The sequence below is a fragment of the Artemia franciscana genome, chromosome 19, assembly GCF_032884065.1.
Source record: "Artemia franciscana chromosome 19, ASM3288406v1, whole genome shotgun sequence".
Lineage (NCBI taxonomy): Eukaryota > Metazoa > Arthropoda > Branchiopoda > Anostraca > Artemiidae > Artemia > Artemia franciscana.
The window spans coordinates 5,326,644-5,342,655 of NC_088881.1; the positions used below are offsets into that span (position 1 = coordinate 5,326,644).

At 32.5% G+C, this 16,012-nt stretch overlaps 1 protein-coding gene across 3 annotated transcripts in view; it reads left to right on the top strand.

Annotated features, from left to right (window-relative positions):
* The window catches only part of LOC136039194 (maspardin-like), a 54,724-nt gene extending 40,414 nt beyond the window's left edge, over window positions 1-14,310 (top strand). For all 3 annotated transcript variants that reach the window (XM_065722717.1, XM_065722715.1, XM_065722716.1), the window contains exons 6-7: window positions 391-645; window positions 14,093-14,310. In XM_065722717.1, the coding sequence (XP_065578789.1) occupies window positions 391-645; window positions 14,093-14,143 (306 nt within the window). In that variant the 3' untranslated portion in view covers window positions 14,144-14,310. The remainder of the gene's footprint in view (window positions 1-390; window positions 646-14,092) is intronic.
* The last annotated feature ends 1,702 nt before the right edge of the window (window positions 14,311-16,012 follow it).

Genomic DNA, 16,012 nt, shown 5'->3' on the forward strand with positions numbered 1-16,012 from the left:
TTGTTTTTTTCTTTGTCTTACTCCAACCAAATTATATAGAAAACATGCTTGTGGGAAACTGGAAAGGGTTCACTCAGTCACAAAGCAGAACTTAAATTTTCCTTATTAAGGGTCAAAATCTATTGGCAGGCAGCCAACAATGGGGCAACAAACCTTTTTTCCATTGTTTTTCCCTATTCTGCTCTGTTTCCTTTGATTTCCTTATAATTACTTTATTCAAATTTCCAGGGGGACCATGGCCCACCCTGGCTCCTTTGTTGGTACCCATGAAGGGAGTCAGACAAAAAGCGTGAGGTACTTGAATAAAGCTGGTATAGAAAATTGGTATTGAATAGAAGCCGCTTTAAAGTAACTTGTCCTTAAACCGTTGATTTTTTTTTTTACTTTCAGTTGGAGTCATTATGCCAATCAGAATTGGCCTCGAGGCTGACTTTAAATAGTATCAGTAACAAAATTGATACTACAAAAGTATCCTATCAAGGAATTCCTATTACAATAATTGATGTTTTTGATCTGTCAGCGTTGTCAAACCGTGTAAAAGATGCCCTATATAAAGCTTACCCACTAGCTAAGTTGGCGCATATGAAATCTGGTGGTAATTTTCCCTACCTAAGCCATCCTGAAGATGTTAATTTATTTATCGAAGTAAGTCTACTTTTAGTAAATATGAAGCAGTTCATATAATTGACCTTGGTAAATATACCTTTGGTAATTGGTAAATTTGGTAATTTGGTAAATTAACCGTTGGCAAATATGAAGCAGTAATATAATTTAATGTTCTTTCTGATCGCTTTCCTTGCAAGTTCAATTTTAAGCCCTTTTAGTACCCTTGAAAATAATTTATTTCTGTAGTTTTTGGATATAAAAACGGGCTAAAAACATTGGTTTCAAACTTATTATTTCAAAATCCATTTTGTAAATGCTATATGATTCAAAAACATTGAATTGTCATGATTAAGTTCAATAAAAAAAATTCAAAACGGTTCCGCCATGTTTTCTTCTTATTCTATTAGGCCTCTTGAAAACTGCCGTTTCCCCTAAATGTCGAAAAATATCAAAGCTGACAGAAGAAACATGGCGGATGGAAAATGGAGAAATTGTTCAGAATTTTTTTATCCAACTTAATTGTGATAAATCAATGCTTATGGATTATGTATCCTTAACAAAATGGACTTTATTGTGAAATAGTAAGTTTGAAACCAATGTTTGAACCATTTTTATACCCAAAAACCATGGAAAGAAATAATCATTTTTAATGATCCAAAAAAGACTTAAAGTTGAATATGCGGGTAAATTTATAGCAAATCATATAACTGGCTTTCGTATAAAGTGAATATACCACTCGATGCTTTTTTTAAGCTCTTTACGAATATAATAATCGCTTCTACCTTAAATTCAAATTTAAGCACTTTTTAACCTAACCTAACCTAAATTAACCTTGTTATAAATAATTTTAGCACAGAGAAAATGTAGTATTATTTTGTCGGAAACAGCGCGGAGAAAACGTAGTATTATTTTGTCAGAAACGACGGATAACTCGTAACTTTAATTGGAAATTCGTCATTTTTAAAAGCTTAAAAAGTGCTTAAATTTGTATTTGTCATAGAAGCGATTATTCGTAAAGAACACACTATAGGCATCAAGTGGTGTGTTCGCTTTATTAGTACGTTAATTATGTGAACTATCGTAATTTTTTGAAAATTCGACATTTTTAAGAGCTAAAAAAGTGCTTAAATCTCGATTTAAGGTAGAAGCGATTATTATATTCATAAAAAGCATAAAAAGGCATCAAGTGGTATATTCACTTTATACAAAAGCCAGTTATATGATTTGCTATAATTTTACTGAGGTAGGTACTTCAAAATACCTTCCCAGGACAAACTTTAGCTTGTAGACACATCCCTGAAAGTTTCATTTGCCTGACCTAAACCCTTTCTAAGATAGCCATAAGTAGCTAAAGCAGAATTTTATAGGCTAAATAAATCTCTTGATGAGGGGCTTTTTGGTATCTGGGAAAGTTGTTTGTCATATAAAAGTATCAATGATAGACTTGTGTAAGATACCCAATAGTCAGCCATTTAATCTACTTGTTATTAGATAAATCATTGTAAAATCTCAATTATACCATCTAGAAAGTGGATTGTTCCATCATTAGATGCGTCAAAATCTTCTTAAATATTATGTAATTAGCTTTAAGATTTTAACCAGGGACAACAATGGAGCCTAATCTTGGCCATGCATTTAAAACTCATGTCTTATCTTAGAAAATACTGTCTAATCAGCATTTAAGAGCCTTATAGGCTCTTAAAATTAGAACAACCAAACCACAGACCTTGACAACCAAAATTAGAAAACAAACCACATACATTTGGATAGATTTAATCTAAGACAAATGTTGTGAAACAGAATGAATGTATTTAAATCAGTGTAGAGGTAAATTTTGTCTAAATTCAAATGTAGAAAAACCAGATATTTTCCAAGATTATAGTCAGCCAGTCGTGACTGGCCTAGTTCTTACCATCATCCAATCACAACTATCTAACCCTAGGTAAATAATGTCCGAGATTAGGAGGTTGCTGTCTATGTAGCCTATAGGATAAAAAACGAGTATGTAATTTAGCAACATTATGTAAAACTAAAACCACACACCTTGTTACCAAAGAGAAATTGAGAAGAATTGTATATATCAATGGATAGCTAAAAATCTATAAGCTATGCATATAGCTATATAAGACCATAAAAAAAGCATCGAGTGGTATATTCACTTTATACGAAAGCCAGTTATATGATTTGCTATAGTTTTACCAATTTGCGAGAATAGTGGTTATTATATTCAGAAAGAACATAAAAAAGACATTGAGTGGTATGTTCCTTTCGTAGATCAATTATATAAACTGCTCTATATTTACCCTACTTGTTTCATATTAATCTTTTTTTTAATTTATCCTTTTACATTTCTATTTATTTTTTATAAATATATAAAATAAGATTTATTGCACAAATCTGGCGGGCTATAGCAATATAGAATGCAGTCTACAAACTTAGCTCATGAACGAAGTTCAAATTTATACATATAAAAAAACAACAAAAAAAAAAACAACAACCTATATGACAACTAGGTAAACAGCTCATTAAACTTCAGGAATATAAAAAAAAAAAAACGAAAAAAGATTTACTGATTTGTGACAGATGGAATTTTTTTTGCCTCCAAAATAAGTCCCTAAAGTTTATAAACAGGAAAAATCAGGAAAGTAAATTGGAAATATTTGTGAAAGTCAGGGAAAATATCGTCAAGGAAATATTTGAACTATTATCTTAGTAAAATTAAAAATGTATTTAATTATTATTTTTTATTTACTGTTCCTTTTGCTGTCACAAGAACAGTAACTTGTTTCATTACCTATCATACCGTCATTACCTGTCATACACATTGTTTGACATTACTGTCATATTTATGAATTGTACCTTTATGTCTACATGCCATTTGCTGTCAGAAGAACGTTACCTTATGTCATTACCTGTCATACATACTTTGTGACATTACAGTCATATTTATGAACATTACTTTGATGCCTACTTCCATTTTCTGTCCCAAGAACAGTACCTTGTTTCATTACCTATCATACCGTCATTACCTGTCATACACATTGTTTATCATTACTGTCATATTTGTGAACATTACTCTGCTGACTACATTCCATTTATTGTCGCAAGAACAGTACCTTGTTTCATTACCTATCATACTGTCATTACTTGTCAAATATATTGTTTGACATTACTGTCATATTTTTGAATTAATTCAAAAAACTTTTTCCACAAAACAAGTTTTCAAAGAAAAGTCAAGAGTTTCATTAAGCAAACACTAGTAGAAATAAAGTCACGTAATTTTCCAACCGTAAAAGTACTACAAACCACTATGAATTAATAAATTAAACTCAAAACAAATAGAAATTAAAATAAATAGCCGAATCAAACTAAAAACAAGCAAAAACTAACATGAATAACGCTGATAACCCTTCTGCCTTCTCAAGACCAGAACACAATTTGCGCTTCACTAAAAAAGAAAAAAAATGACCGTGGATTGTCAGTTAAACTGACATATACTGATATTTATTCCTTAAAGTTTTGATAACATTTTATTTGTAAAAGTAAGAAAAGCGAAAACATTTTTAAAGTATTTTGTTTTCAGTAAAGCGCAAATTGTGTTCTCGTCTTGAGAAGGTATGGGGGTTATCAGCCCTACTCATAATGAATTTTGCTTGTTTTTAGTTTGACTCGGATATTTATTGTAATTTCTGGTTTCTTTTTATTTTCATATATTTATTGATAGTGATTTGTGGCAGTTTTACGCTTGGAAGATTATTTGCCTTCTTAATGGAGCTCTTTACTTTTCTTTGAAAACTTGTTTTGTGGGAAAAGTTTTTTAAAGTAATTTCTGTTTGTTTTTTATTGCCATAGTCTTTTTCTTGGAAAAAGAAATATTTTATATCTTTTAAGTTTTATTCTATAATAATCCATATTATGGGTGGCTATTTGTATGTTGCAGAAGCCTTTTCATCAATTTTTAATCCTTACGCAAACAGTATTTTTAATTTAATTTTATAGTTTCTGAAGTTGACCTGAAAAATAAAACTTAATATCGTTCCCAATAGATTCTATCTATGCTCTTTGACAACCTAGATATACTTACACTCTTTTTATTTATTTAAATTGTAACAAAAAAGTACTAACAGTAGTATCCCCAAAAGTGTCAACTTAGTACCCCCAGTCGTTCTCGGTATATTGCTGAGGTGTCTTATTGACAACCATAAATACATAACAACAATGCCTTTTGACTTATTTTAAAGCAACATTTAGTTTTAAAGCATAATGGGCCAATTGCATAATTGTGGGGTTTGACTTGCCTAATATCCCTAAAGACATAGTTGCTGGACCGTTCTACTATGCTGAACAAAATGGCTCTCTCAAAGTTTTGACTGGATGCGTTTGAAAAATGAATAAGCTTGAGAGAAGGACTGCTTGCCCTCTAGTCTCTTGTTACTCTTAAAAAGGGAGTTCCATAAGTGCAAAATAAGTGCAAAAAATGCGTTCCATAAGTGCAAAAAAGGCACTTACGGAACGGATAGTCGTATAAACTTTGGATCGGATGGGGCTCATTCGATTGGAAGTGAATGGGGGAAGATCGGAAGGGGGATTATAAGGCATATATAGAAAGGGTGATCGTATGAGCTTCCGAAAGGGCTCATTGAATTGGTAATCAGAAGTTCTAGTGCCCTTTTCAAGATTCAGAGTGAACGAAGGGTGAATACCGCCCTCCAGACCTCATATTTTCCCGAAATGCATGTGAGAGAAATTTTAAGATATGCCATTTGTTGTCGTAGAAATTTCGAAACGAACTCTTTCGATTGAAAATTGAAAGAGCAAATGTCCTTTTTAATAGTTGAAAGTGGTTGGAAGGCAGCTAGCCCCCCTCCAACGCCCACTATTTCCCCAAACACATCTCGAAAGTATAAGAGTTCAAAATAGGGATGAAACCTTTTAATCCACAGTGAACAGATATAAAAGTTTTAACTGGATATTTTGAACACATGTACAGTGTTCATCATCAGCAGTAAAACTAAAAGGCATCAATAAAAACAAACAAAATGTATACCTAATAAACTAATTACATATAGTTTATTGCTCTTATTTTTTTCAATGCAACAGCAGAAGCAAATCTCCTTGACCTTTTCAGTTCTGGTTCATTAGATTTATCTGACATATCGGGTGGACAGAGGTCATAGCTTAGGTGAAGTGATATTTACTTTATTTGAACTCAGTAAATTATCATAAATTGAATTCAATCCAAATTCACCTGTATCTCTGTTTATGGAATTACTCTTGAATATTTTTTTTTTTTTAATTTCGATTGCTTCCCTGAAAATTTGCTTTAAACCTTGGTCCCTAGAAATCAAAGAAACATTTTTAAACAAAATAAAATGATTTGGATAATTATAAATATGTTTCGATAGAGCCGACGTGAAATCATCAGGTTTGGAATTTTTCTTTAAAGACGATGAAATAGAATTATGAGGTTGTAGTAATCTTATTTTTAAATTCTGGTTAGTACGTCCCACATAAGAGCTTCCACAAGTACATGGGATTTTATAAACCCCACTTTGTTGCTCTACGGAAGTTCGATCCTTTCAAGAATTTAAAAAACTAGCCAAAGTATTACTACCTCTTAAAGCTACCTTTAAACCATTATTTTGCAAAATTCTTTTAAGTTTTTCACTCAGCCCTGGAACATATGGAAAAGAACAAAAAACATCTTTCTTTTCTGTTGTTTCCAGAATATCGTTAGAAAATTCTAGAAATTTTTTCCTTGTTTTCAAAAACGTCTGGTCAATTAACCAACCTGGATAATGGTTACTTATTAAAATTTCTTTTAACAACAATAATTCCTCCTCAATGAATTTTGGAGAACAAATTCCAAAAATACGGTCAGTTAAGGATATGATTAAACCAATTTTTACTTGGCGAGCATGACAAGAGAAGAATGACAAAAATCTATTATCGTTTGTAGGTTTTCTGTAAGTTATAAAATCCAGACTATTTTCATTTCTTAAAAGAAGAACATCCAGAAAAGGAAGTTCTTATCAACCTAATTCTATTGTAAATTTTAAATCACCTCACCAAAAATTAAGATGTTCTAAAAAACCTTTTAATTCCTCCTCCCCATAATTCCATACTGAAATCATGTCATCCATATATCTCCCCCAAAATTTGTGTTTTAAAAAATATGAATCTAACGCTATTGTTTCAATATTTTTTACAAAACAATTTGATAATAAAGGACTTAAAGGGGCACCCATTGGTAAACCATTTACTTGTTCGAAAAAAAAAACCTCTGAATTGAAAAAAAAATATAAGAGAACGAGTTGCACAACCTAACTAAATTCATAAAACTGCTAAGTCACAAGACTTCTAAAACTGTTTCACCACTAATTAAGTCCAAATTTCCTTAATATCTTTCTTTCAAGAAGAATTTCTGCGGCTTTTACATCAATACTCGTATACATTGATACTATGTCGAAACTTGAGATTATAGGATTTGAAGAAATTTCCACTTCTTTTAGTTTTTTTACAAGTTCTGACGAATTCTTAATGTAAGAAATTTGTGTCGACATGAGTGGTTTACATAATGACACTAACCACTTACTCAGAGCACTTGTTGTGACTTTGTACTAGTAACAATTGGCCGTAATGGCAGATTTGGTTTATGTATCTTTGGAATTCCATATAACTTAGGGCACAAAGAACTTCTTGGTAAGAATTTGTAGAAAAGTTGAGGTGTAATCTTCCCTTCTTCCGTCAAACTCTTTAACTCGTTCTTAAGCTTCTTTGTGTACGAGTCTGTCGGGTCAAAATAAAGGTTTTTGTACGTTTTTTCATCTTTCAGTAAAGTGTTTAATTTTGAATCGTAGTCCTTGGTGTCCATTACCACTAAAGTGTTACCCTTGTCTGCTTTTGTAATAATAATAGATTCATCCCTTCTTAAATTATTAAGAATCTTTATGTCTTTGATAGAATTGTTTGGGATTTCTGGTTTTAAAGCAAACTTTGACAGGGTTTTAACTGTAGAAGCTCTTACTAGGCTAACATCTTTGATTAGGATAGGGTATCTATGTAAAGATGTTTCTATTAAAGACATAATTTCTTCTACTGGGACTTTATTAGTTTTAAAGCAAAATTTTGGGCCTTTTTCTAATACGGACTTTTCTTGTAATGTTAAGGTCCTTGATGAAAAATTAATTATACCTGGTCCAAAAGCTGACGAAGGTATTACGGCTTTATTTTCAGATAATTTTGAAAACTTTTGAAGTAATCTTTCTCTGGAAGGGTGGAAGTCATAATTGAAGTTATCTACGCCAAACACATCTAATCAAAATTTTGAGATAGCCATTTTGCTCAACGTAAATAAATGGTCTGGAAATTATGTCTTTGAGGATGACACCCCGTCACAACCAGAAGTTCCCCATTCCGATTGTGAGTTCTGATTGGAATTCACAACCCCTGCCCTGAGGGCTCTGAGGGGCTGTCGTCCTCAGAGACATAATTTACGGACCCTTTATTACGTTGAAGAAAATTGCTATCTCATAGTTTCGATTGGATGTGTTTTGGAAAATGGTTGGCGAGGGAGGGGGTTTGTTGCCCTCCAAACACTTTCGACTATTAAAAAGGCACTTGCCCTTTCAATTTCCAATCGAATGAGCTGTTTTTGAAGCTTCTGCGATAACAAATGGTCATCCCAAAATATCTATCAAATACATTTCGGGAAAATATGAGGTATGCGGGGGGTATCCAACTTCCCATCATTCTGAAGCTCATTAAGGGCACTAAAACTTCTGATTAGCTATCCAATAAGCTTCTCCAACGTTTATACAATCACCCTTTCTATATAAACCTTATATGCCCCCAAGGTATAACTTATAACCCTTGCCTGAGAACTGTAGGGTTTTGGGGGGGTTGTCATCCTCAAATACATAATTTCTGGACCTTCAACTAAGTTGAATAAAATGGCTATCTCAAAATTATGATTGGATGTGTTTGGGAAATGGTGAGCGTGGTAAGGGGATAATTTGCATCCAATCACTTTCGACTATTAAAAAGGGCACTAGCCCTTTCAATTTCCAATTGAATATGCTCTTTGCGAAGTTTCTATGACAACTCTTTCGATACGAAGTGCCCTAGTCTAAAACCAAAAAAAAAAAATACATTGTGACCACATCGCTCTTTACTTATGATTGTGCCTTTATGTCTACATGCCGTTTGCTGTCAGAACATCATTACCTTGTGTTATTACCTGTAATACATACTTCCTGACATTACTGTCATATTTATGATCATTACTTTGATGCCTACATGTCATTTACGTTCACAAGAACAGTACCTTGTTTCATTACCTGTCATGCCGTCATTACTTGTCATATATATTGTTATGATAAACAATACTGTCATTGCTGTATAACATTAATGTCATTTTTATTAATTGTACCTTGATTCTACTTGCCATTCGCTGTCAGTAGCACATTACCTTGTGTCATTACCTGTCATACATACTTTGTGACATTACTGTCATGTTTTTGAACATTACTTTGATGCCTACATGCCATTTGCTGTCATAAGGACAGTACATTCTGTCATTTCCTATCATAACGTCATAAAATGTCTTACATACTACGCTTCATTGCTATTATATTTATGAACAACACCTTGATGGATGTCTAAGGGTTCTCAATTCTTGGTCACTTTCAAATTCAATGCCGCCCCTCATTTCCCTGCAGTCGTAGCATCCATCGTGACGGTTAGATATCCTAGCAGTATCTTTCTATTCATAAGTGTGACAATTTATGCTTGCCAAATAGCAGTTTCTTGTTCAGGCGGCTAAGAGTATGGCATATCTGTTGAAAGCAGATAGCGAAAATACAGACAATTTAAGCGACAATTTTTTTAGTTTTAAATCTTAAAGATTTAATTTTCTTAATTTTTTTGTGACTTTTGAGGATTTGACAAATAATTTATTGTGGAATATCAAAATAAATAATCGCAATATACAAAGCTATAAATTAAAATGAGTGGTGAAACATTGTCGGAATGATTTCCGGTATTGCTGTGTTGCTCCGGGGTTGTATGGCTGTAGCTTGTTGCGGTGCCCGGTGTCGTTCTTGTTTTGTGTAGCATTCGATGGTGGGATATCGCGATGCTTCTGTGATGAGAGAAGGCCATGTCTGAAGCCTAATAGAAGTTCGTGCCTCCTTGTCTCAAGCATTGTTAGACCTGACAGAACAAGACATTCTTCATAAGGTAACAGTGTATCCCCCAAAATCACTCGCAATGCACGCTTTTGTATTCCCTCAAGTTTGTTAGTTTGATCTTTTGTGAGACCAGCGATTTCAGCTTAGACTACCTCTGGTGTATGCCTACATTTATTTTATGCGATGGGTCTGATGATGGGTACTGATTTTAGGGTATCAAATTACATCCACATTGAAGCACTGGTCTATATACATGATTTCTGAAGGTAACGAAGATTAAAAATATGCATAATTTGTTTGAAACAAGTTAGAGGAATAAAATATGTTGTTTATAGAAGTAAAAATATGTAATATCATATTTAAATAGAATTTCATAATAGAATTTGTAATATCATAAATAAATTGAAAAAGAATTATTTCTTGAGAAATGAGAGGGGGCTTATTGATTTCACACGAAAGTTTCATGAAATAAAGGTCCTCAAAGTTGCAACAATTGCCCAAATGCGCAGTTTAAGGGAGAGAATTTGGGATTTTTTTTTTATATATTTATCTTAGCGCACTGGACTGCGTTTCTATCATATAGCGTTGATAGATGTCACTGGGAATGCTCTGTTTAAATGAATAAGTTGTAATTTTTGAATTGACTTCAAATCACTTTTTCATCGCTTTGACGGTTTATTTCTAAATGTGTTTTTGAATTTTGGGTTACTTTGGGTTGGACTTTGATATTTACTAGGTTGCGACGCACGCCAAAACGATGACTACCAAAAAGTTCACTTTTTGTCAAAGTTAAAACTTAGTGATATCACTTTTAGGTATGACCCAAGTTTTAGCTGAAATAATAAAGAATAATAAAAAATATGAGAAAAGAAAATGAAAACAGAGTTTTATATGACCAACGAAGACGATGGACGATGCAAAACAGGTGTTCGAAAAGACAATCGCTATTGTTTTGTTTTGCTTTTCGTGTTGTTTGCTTTTGTCTTTTCATTTATATCCGGTTTGTTTTGATCTTGTTTTCGCTCAGAAAATATGAACAAATTTCTATGAAGCTGTCTCTTATAGTGCAGAATACAGGAAACGATTGTCTTCCCGAAATATTCATTTCGTTTAGTTTACTATTTTCATTGGCCTGATAAAACCCCGTTTTCGTTTTCATTTCTTTTATTTTTTACTATCTGTTGCGGATGGCCAATATGCTTTACGAAATCCTATTTGAAATTATAAAGATAATCAGAGTGAAGATACAAATCGAATAGTTATGGGCATCAAGCCATGGCTAATCAAACAGTTCGTGGTAACGGACTGTACTAAGGAGCGACCCGGCTCAATAGTAACCAAAACTCTAAAAAATGGAATTTTGATAGCAATAATTACATCAAAGAAATCCCATTTTAATGCTAATTTTAAATATATAAGTTTCATCAAGATCAGTTATACCCATCGAAAGTTACGAGCCTGAGAAAATTTACCTCATTTTAGAAAATAGGGGGAATACCCCCTAAAAGTCATAATATCTTAACGAAAATCACACCATCAGATTCAACGTATGAGAGAACCTTACTGTAGAAGTTTCAAGCTCCTATCTGCAAAAATGTGGAATTTTGAATTTTTTGCCAGAAGACAGATCACGGATGCGTGTTTATTTATTTTTTTTTGTTTGTTTTTTTCCCAGGGGTGATTATATTGACTGAGTGGTCCTAGAATGTCGCGAAAGGGCTCATTCTAACGGAAATTAAAAGTTCTATTGCATTTTTTAAGTGACTAAAAAAATTGGAGGGCACCTAGGCCCCCTCCCACGCTCATTTTTCCCCATAAGTCACCGGATCAAAATTCTGAGATAGCCATTTTATTCACCATAGTCGAAAAACCTAATAACTATGTCTTTAGGGACGACTTACTCCCTAGCAGTCCCCGTGGGAGGGGCTGCAAGTTACAAACTTTGACTTCTGTTTACAGGTTACTGGGAAGTGTACATACGTTTTCAGGGGGATTTTTTGGTTTAGGGGGGAGAGTGGAAAGGGGGGGGGAGTATATTGAAGGATATTTCCATGGAGAAACTTCTCATGGGGGAAGAGAATTTCAATGAAGGGGGCGCAGGATTTTCTAACATTATTTGAAAAAATAATGAAAAAATAAATATGAAAAGTTTTTTCTACTGAAAGTAAGGAGCAGCATTAAAAATTTAAACGAACAAAAATTATTACACATATTAGGGGTTTACCTCCTCGTTACACCTCACTCTTTACGCTAAAGTATTTTTAATAATTTCAACTATTTATTCTACGGCCTTTGTGATTCAGAGGTCATTTTTAAGGAATTGGGACAAAATTTAAGCTCTAGCGTAAAGAGCGAGGTATCGACGAGGGTTGAACCCCCCTCATATACGCAATAAAAACATACGAATATAGAAGTTCATTACGTAAGTTAGTTCGTAAGTTACGTATATTTTTTTACCAATGAAAACGTTTGTAAAAAATTAAAAGTTCTAGTTGCTTTTTTAAGTAATCAAAAAATTGGAGGGTAACTAGGCCTCCTCCCTCGCTCCTTTTTCCCAAAATCTTCCGATTAATTGCAATTAATTAATCTGCAAATTTTGTTTTAATCATTTATGTGCAGAGAGCTAAGATCAAAACATGCATTAATTCAAAAACGTCCAGAAATTAAATTAAAAAAAAAGTTTTTTTTAAATGAAAGTAAGGAGCAACATAAAAGCTTAAAACGAACAGAAATTACTCCGTATATGAAAGGGGCTTTTCCTCCTCAACGCCCCCCTCTTTACGCTAAAGTTTCTTACTGTTTTAAAAATAGAGTTCAGAGAAAGAGTCAAACTTTAGCCTAAAGAGCGGGGTGTTGAGGAGGAAAAGCCCCTTTCGTATACGGAGTAATTTCTCTTCGTTTTAAGTTTTAATGTTGCTCATTACTTTCATTTAAAGAAACTTGTTTGTTTTTTTTTATTGTAGAAAAAGCCAAGACAGATAGTTCGATTGAGTGAGAGGCAAATCTGGCATTAATACCCTTATTAGGATTGTATAAAAATGACGTTAGTTTATTTTTTAATCGATAAGTCTATGTAGTATCCATCCATGCATAATTCCTAGGAAAGAAGAACTAAGGTATACTGTCAATAAAGAAGGTAGAGCTAAGACTCATTTTTTAAATTAATAAATATTGAATTCTCTTATCTGTTATAAAATATATAACACAAAGGAAAACCTTTAGTTTATTATTATTACCATTATTCTTAATTTGACTAGTAAAGAACTAACACAGGCAATCAGGTAGCAGAGCTACTAAAAAATAGCTTCGTACCCCAGCGAAGGAACTTTTCAAAAGATACCTGTGTTGTAGTATCATTGCCCCTTAGGGCAAATGAAAGAAAAATTATACACAGATGCTATTCCGTTCTTTACTTTTCTTAGTTAAAAGAAACTAAATATCCTTAGCGATTTTCCCTTTCGACCACTTGATTGTACATAGTGTCTTTCTGTTTAGTTCAACATTCCCTTAAAGTTACAACTTGATGCCCCTATCCGTTCCTGAGATATTGTATATCCACCCTTTTGGCAGTCTGGATCAAATAGTGTCTTTTGATTTAGTTGAATATATTTCTCTTATTTCTCTTTCTATATTTCTCTTTCTATGTTGATTCCAATTATGCAGTTTTTATTTCAATCCGAGATCATTTTTGTGGAATTCGAGGCATTTTTTTAAATTCCCCTAAGTTTGTTTTCGCATTGTACACTTACCATTAAAATTAATCGAAATATTAATTCCCGAATCTGCTTCTTTTGTCAATTCTCCCTAACTCGACAATTATTTACCAAAACGCATTTTTATGTTCTCGACCACTTTTCGCAACCAACGTTTATTTTTTGCAACGAAAGTTTACCATCAAAATTAATCGAAGTGACAAATATCGAATCTGCTTCTATTGTCAATTCTTCCTCACTCGACAACAATTTACAAAAACACATTTTTATGTTTTCGACCACTTTTCGCAATCAACCTTTGTTTTTCGCAACGAACATTTACCATTAAGATTTATCAAAATAATAATTCCTGAATCTGCTTCTATTGTCAATTCTTCCTCTAGACAACCAAGTTAGCAATCCCAAAAACGGATATAAGTCTAGAGGTATAAGTCTCCTGGGCTCGACTCCCAAGCCAGCAGCGATGTCTTCGATCGTTGATTTTTAATTACTAGAACTTCCTGATTTCCAAATCAGTTCAGTAAATCTTGGGATTCAACGTCATCGTGTCTAATCCCACGTCACTGTCTATTTTGATTTTAGGTTCACCTCAGGAAGTTTTCTGGCACCCCGGAATCTCCATTTCTAAACTGATGATCATGTGTTGTAGATGTGTGGTTTGCTGTGTACCTGATATCCTGTCTTTTCATGCGAAGTTTTTGGTATAATTTTATTTACATTTTTTTTTTTAGAGAAGGCTCAATGAGAATTTTGCAAAATATAATGTCTTTACAAAATAAACATGTTAATTTTAACTACTACTTCTTAGTTACTCTGAAAGGGGCAATTTTTATAATCAGAAAAGCTGTGCTTTGGTTCTGAAGGAAACAACTTGCGATGCGGCAAAATATGTAAAAACCATCTAAGTTATATATTCAAAGTTTAAAGTAGAACTACCAAGTGTCCTCAAACAGGCTAGGAAGAGGTCATAGGAAGTCATAAGAGGTCATAAGTATACAAAGAAAATTGAAAAGCTATGAGAGGGAGTAAATGATGGAACTTCGAAATGATTGGGGTTCAGTCACATGTCATGGAATGTCAAACAGGCTAGGAAGAGGTCATAGGAAGTCATAATAAGTCATAAGAGGTCATAAGTATACAAAGAAAATTGAAAGGCTATGAAAGGGAGTAAATTATTGGGGTTCAGTCACATGTCATGGAATGTCAAACAGGCTAAGAAGAGGTCATAGGAAGTCATAATAAGTCATAAGAGGTCATAAGTATACAAAGAAAATTGAAAGGCTATGAAAGGGAGTGAAGGATGGAACTTCGAAATGATTGGGGTTCAGTCACATGTCATGGAATGCCAAACAGGCTAGGAAGAGGTCATAGGAAGTCATAATAAGTCATAAGAGGTCATAAGTATACAAAGAAAATTGAAAGGCTATGAAAGGGAGTAAAGGATGGAACTTCGAAATGATTAGGGTTCAGTCACATGTCATGGAATAATAAATTAGTTGATTACATCTTGTGTCAATAAAAAGGTTTCATCCCTATTTTGAACTGTTTTACTTTAGTTAATTAGCTTTTTTTATTTTTTTAGCTTTTTTTCTTTTTAGTTTTTTACCTTTTTTTAGCTTTTTTTTTTTTTTTTAGGTTTTTTCTTTTTAGGTTTTTCTTATTTTAGTTTTTTCTTTTTTTAATTTTTAATTTTTTATTTTTTAGTTTTTCTTTTTTTATTTTTTTTTTATTTTTACCTTTTTTTCCTTTTTTGCCTTTTTTTTATTTTTAGTTTTTTACCTTTTTTTATTTTTTAGGTTTTTCTTTTTGGGTTTTTTCTTGTTTATAGTTTTTTATTTTTTTTATTTTTTTTTATTTTTTTATATTTTTTTTTTTAGTTTTTTCTTTTTTCTTTTTGTTTTTTTTTTAGTTTTTTACCTTTTTTAGGTTTTTTCTTTTTAGGTTTTTTCTTTTTTTAGTATTTTCTTTTTTTAATTTTTTTTTTATTTTTTAGTTTTTTATTTTTTTCTTTTTTTTTCTTTTTAGTTTTTATTAGTTTTTTACCTTTTTTTCTTTTTTTATTTTTCTTTTTCTTCTTTATTTTTCACACGTCATATGCAAACCCTCAAACAAAAATACTTACAACTTATTTTGATATATAAATAGATAGTGTAACGGACATACATACAACTTATTTTTATGTATATAGAATACGGAATATAGCGTTACACAACGATCCGGCTCTACGTGTAAGGTGATATAGCATCTTAATGTAGGCCATACCTTTGAGAAACGTGTGTATTTACTTTTTGAAAGATCTTGGTTTGGATTACAGGAAACCTTAGATAATCTTTTGTGTTTTTGGTGCTTTTAGAAGGGTTAAAACTGAGTTCTTAATTTTTTAGTGGTGTAATTTCATCAATCCTTGTAGGGGGGGGGGGTTAAAGTTGAAGCGAATTTTTCCAAATCAAGTGAAAATGACAGTGAAATAACTACACTAAAGAAAACTGACCTGTTTCTCTG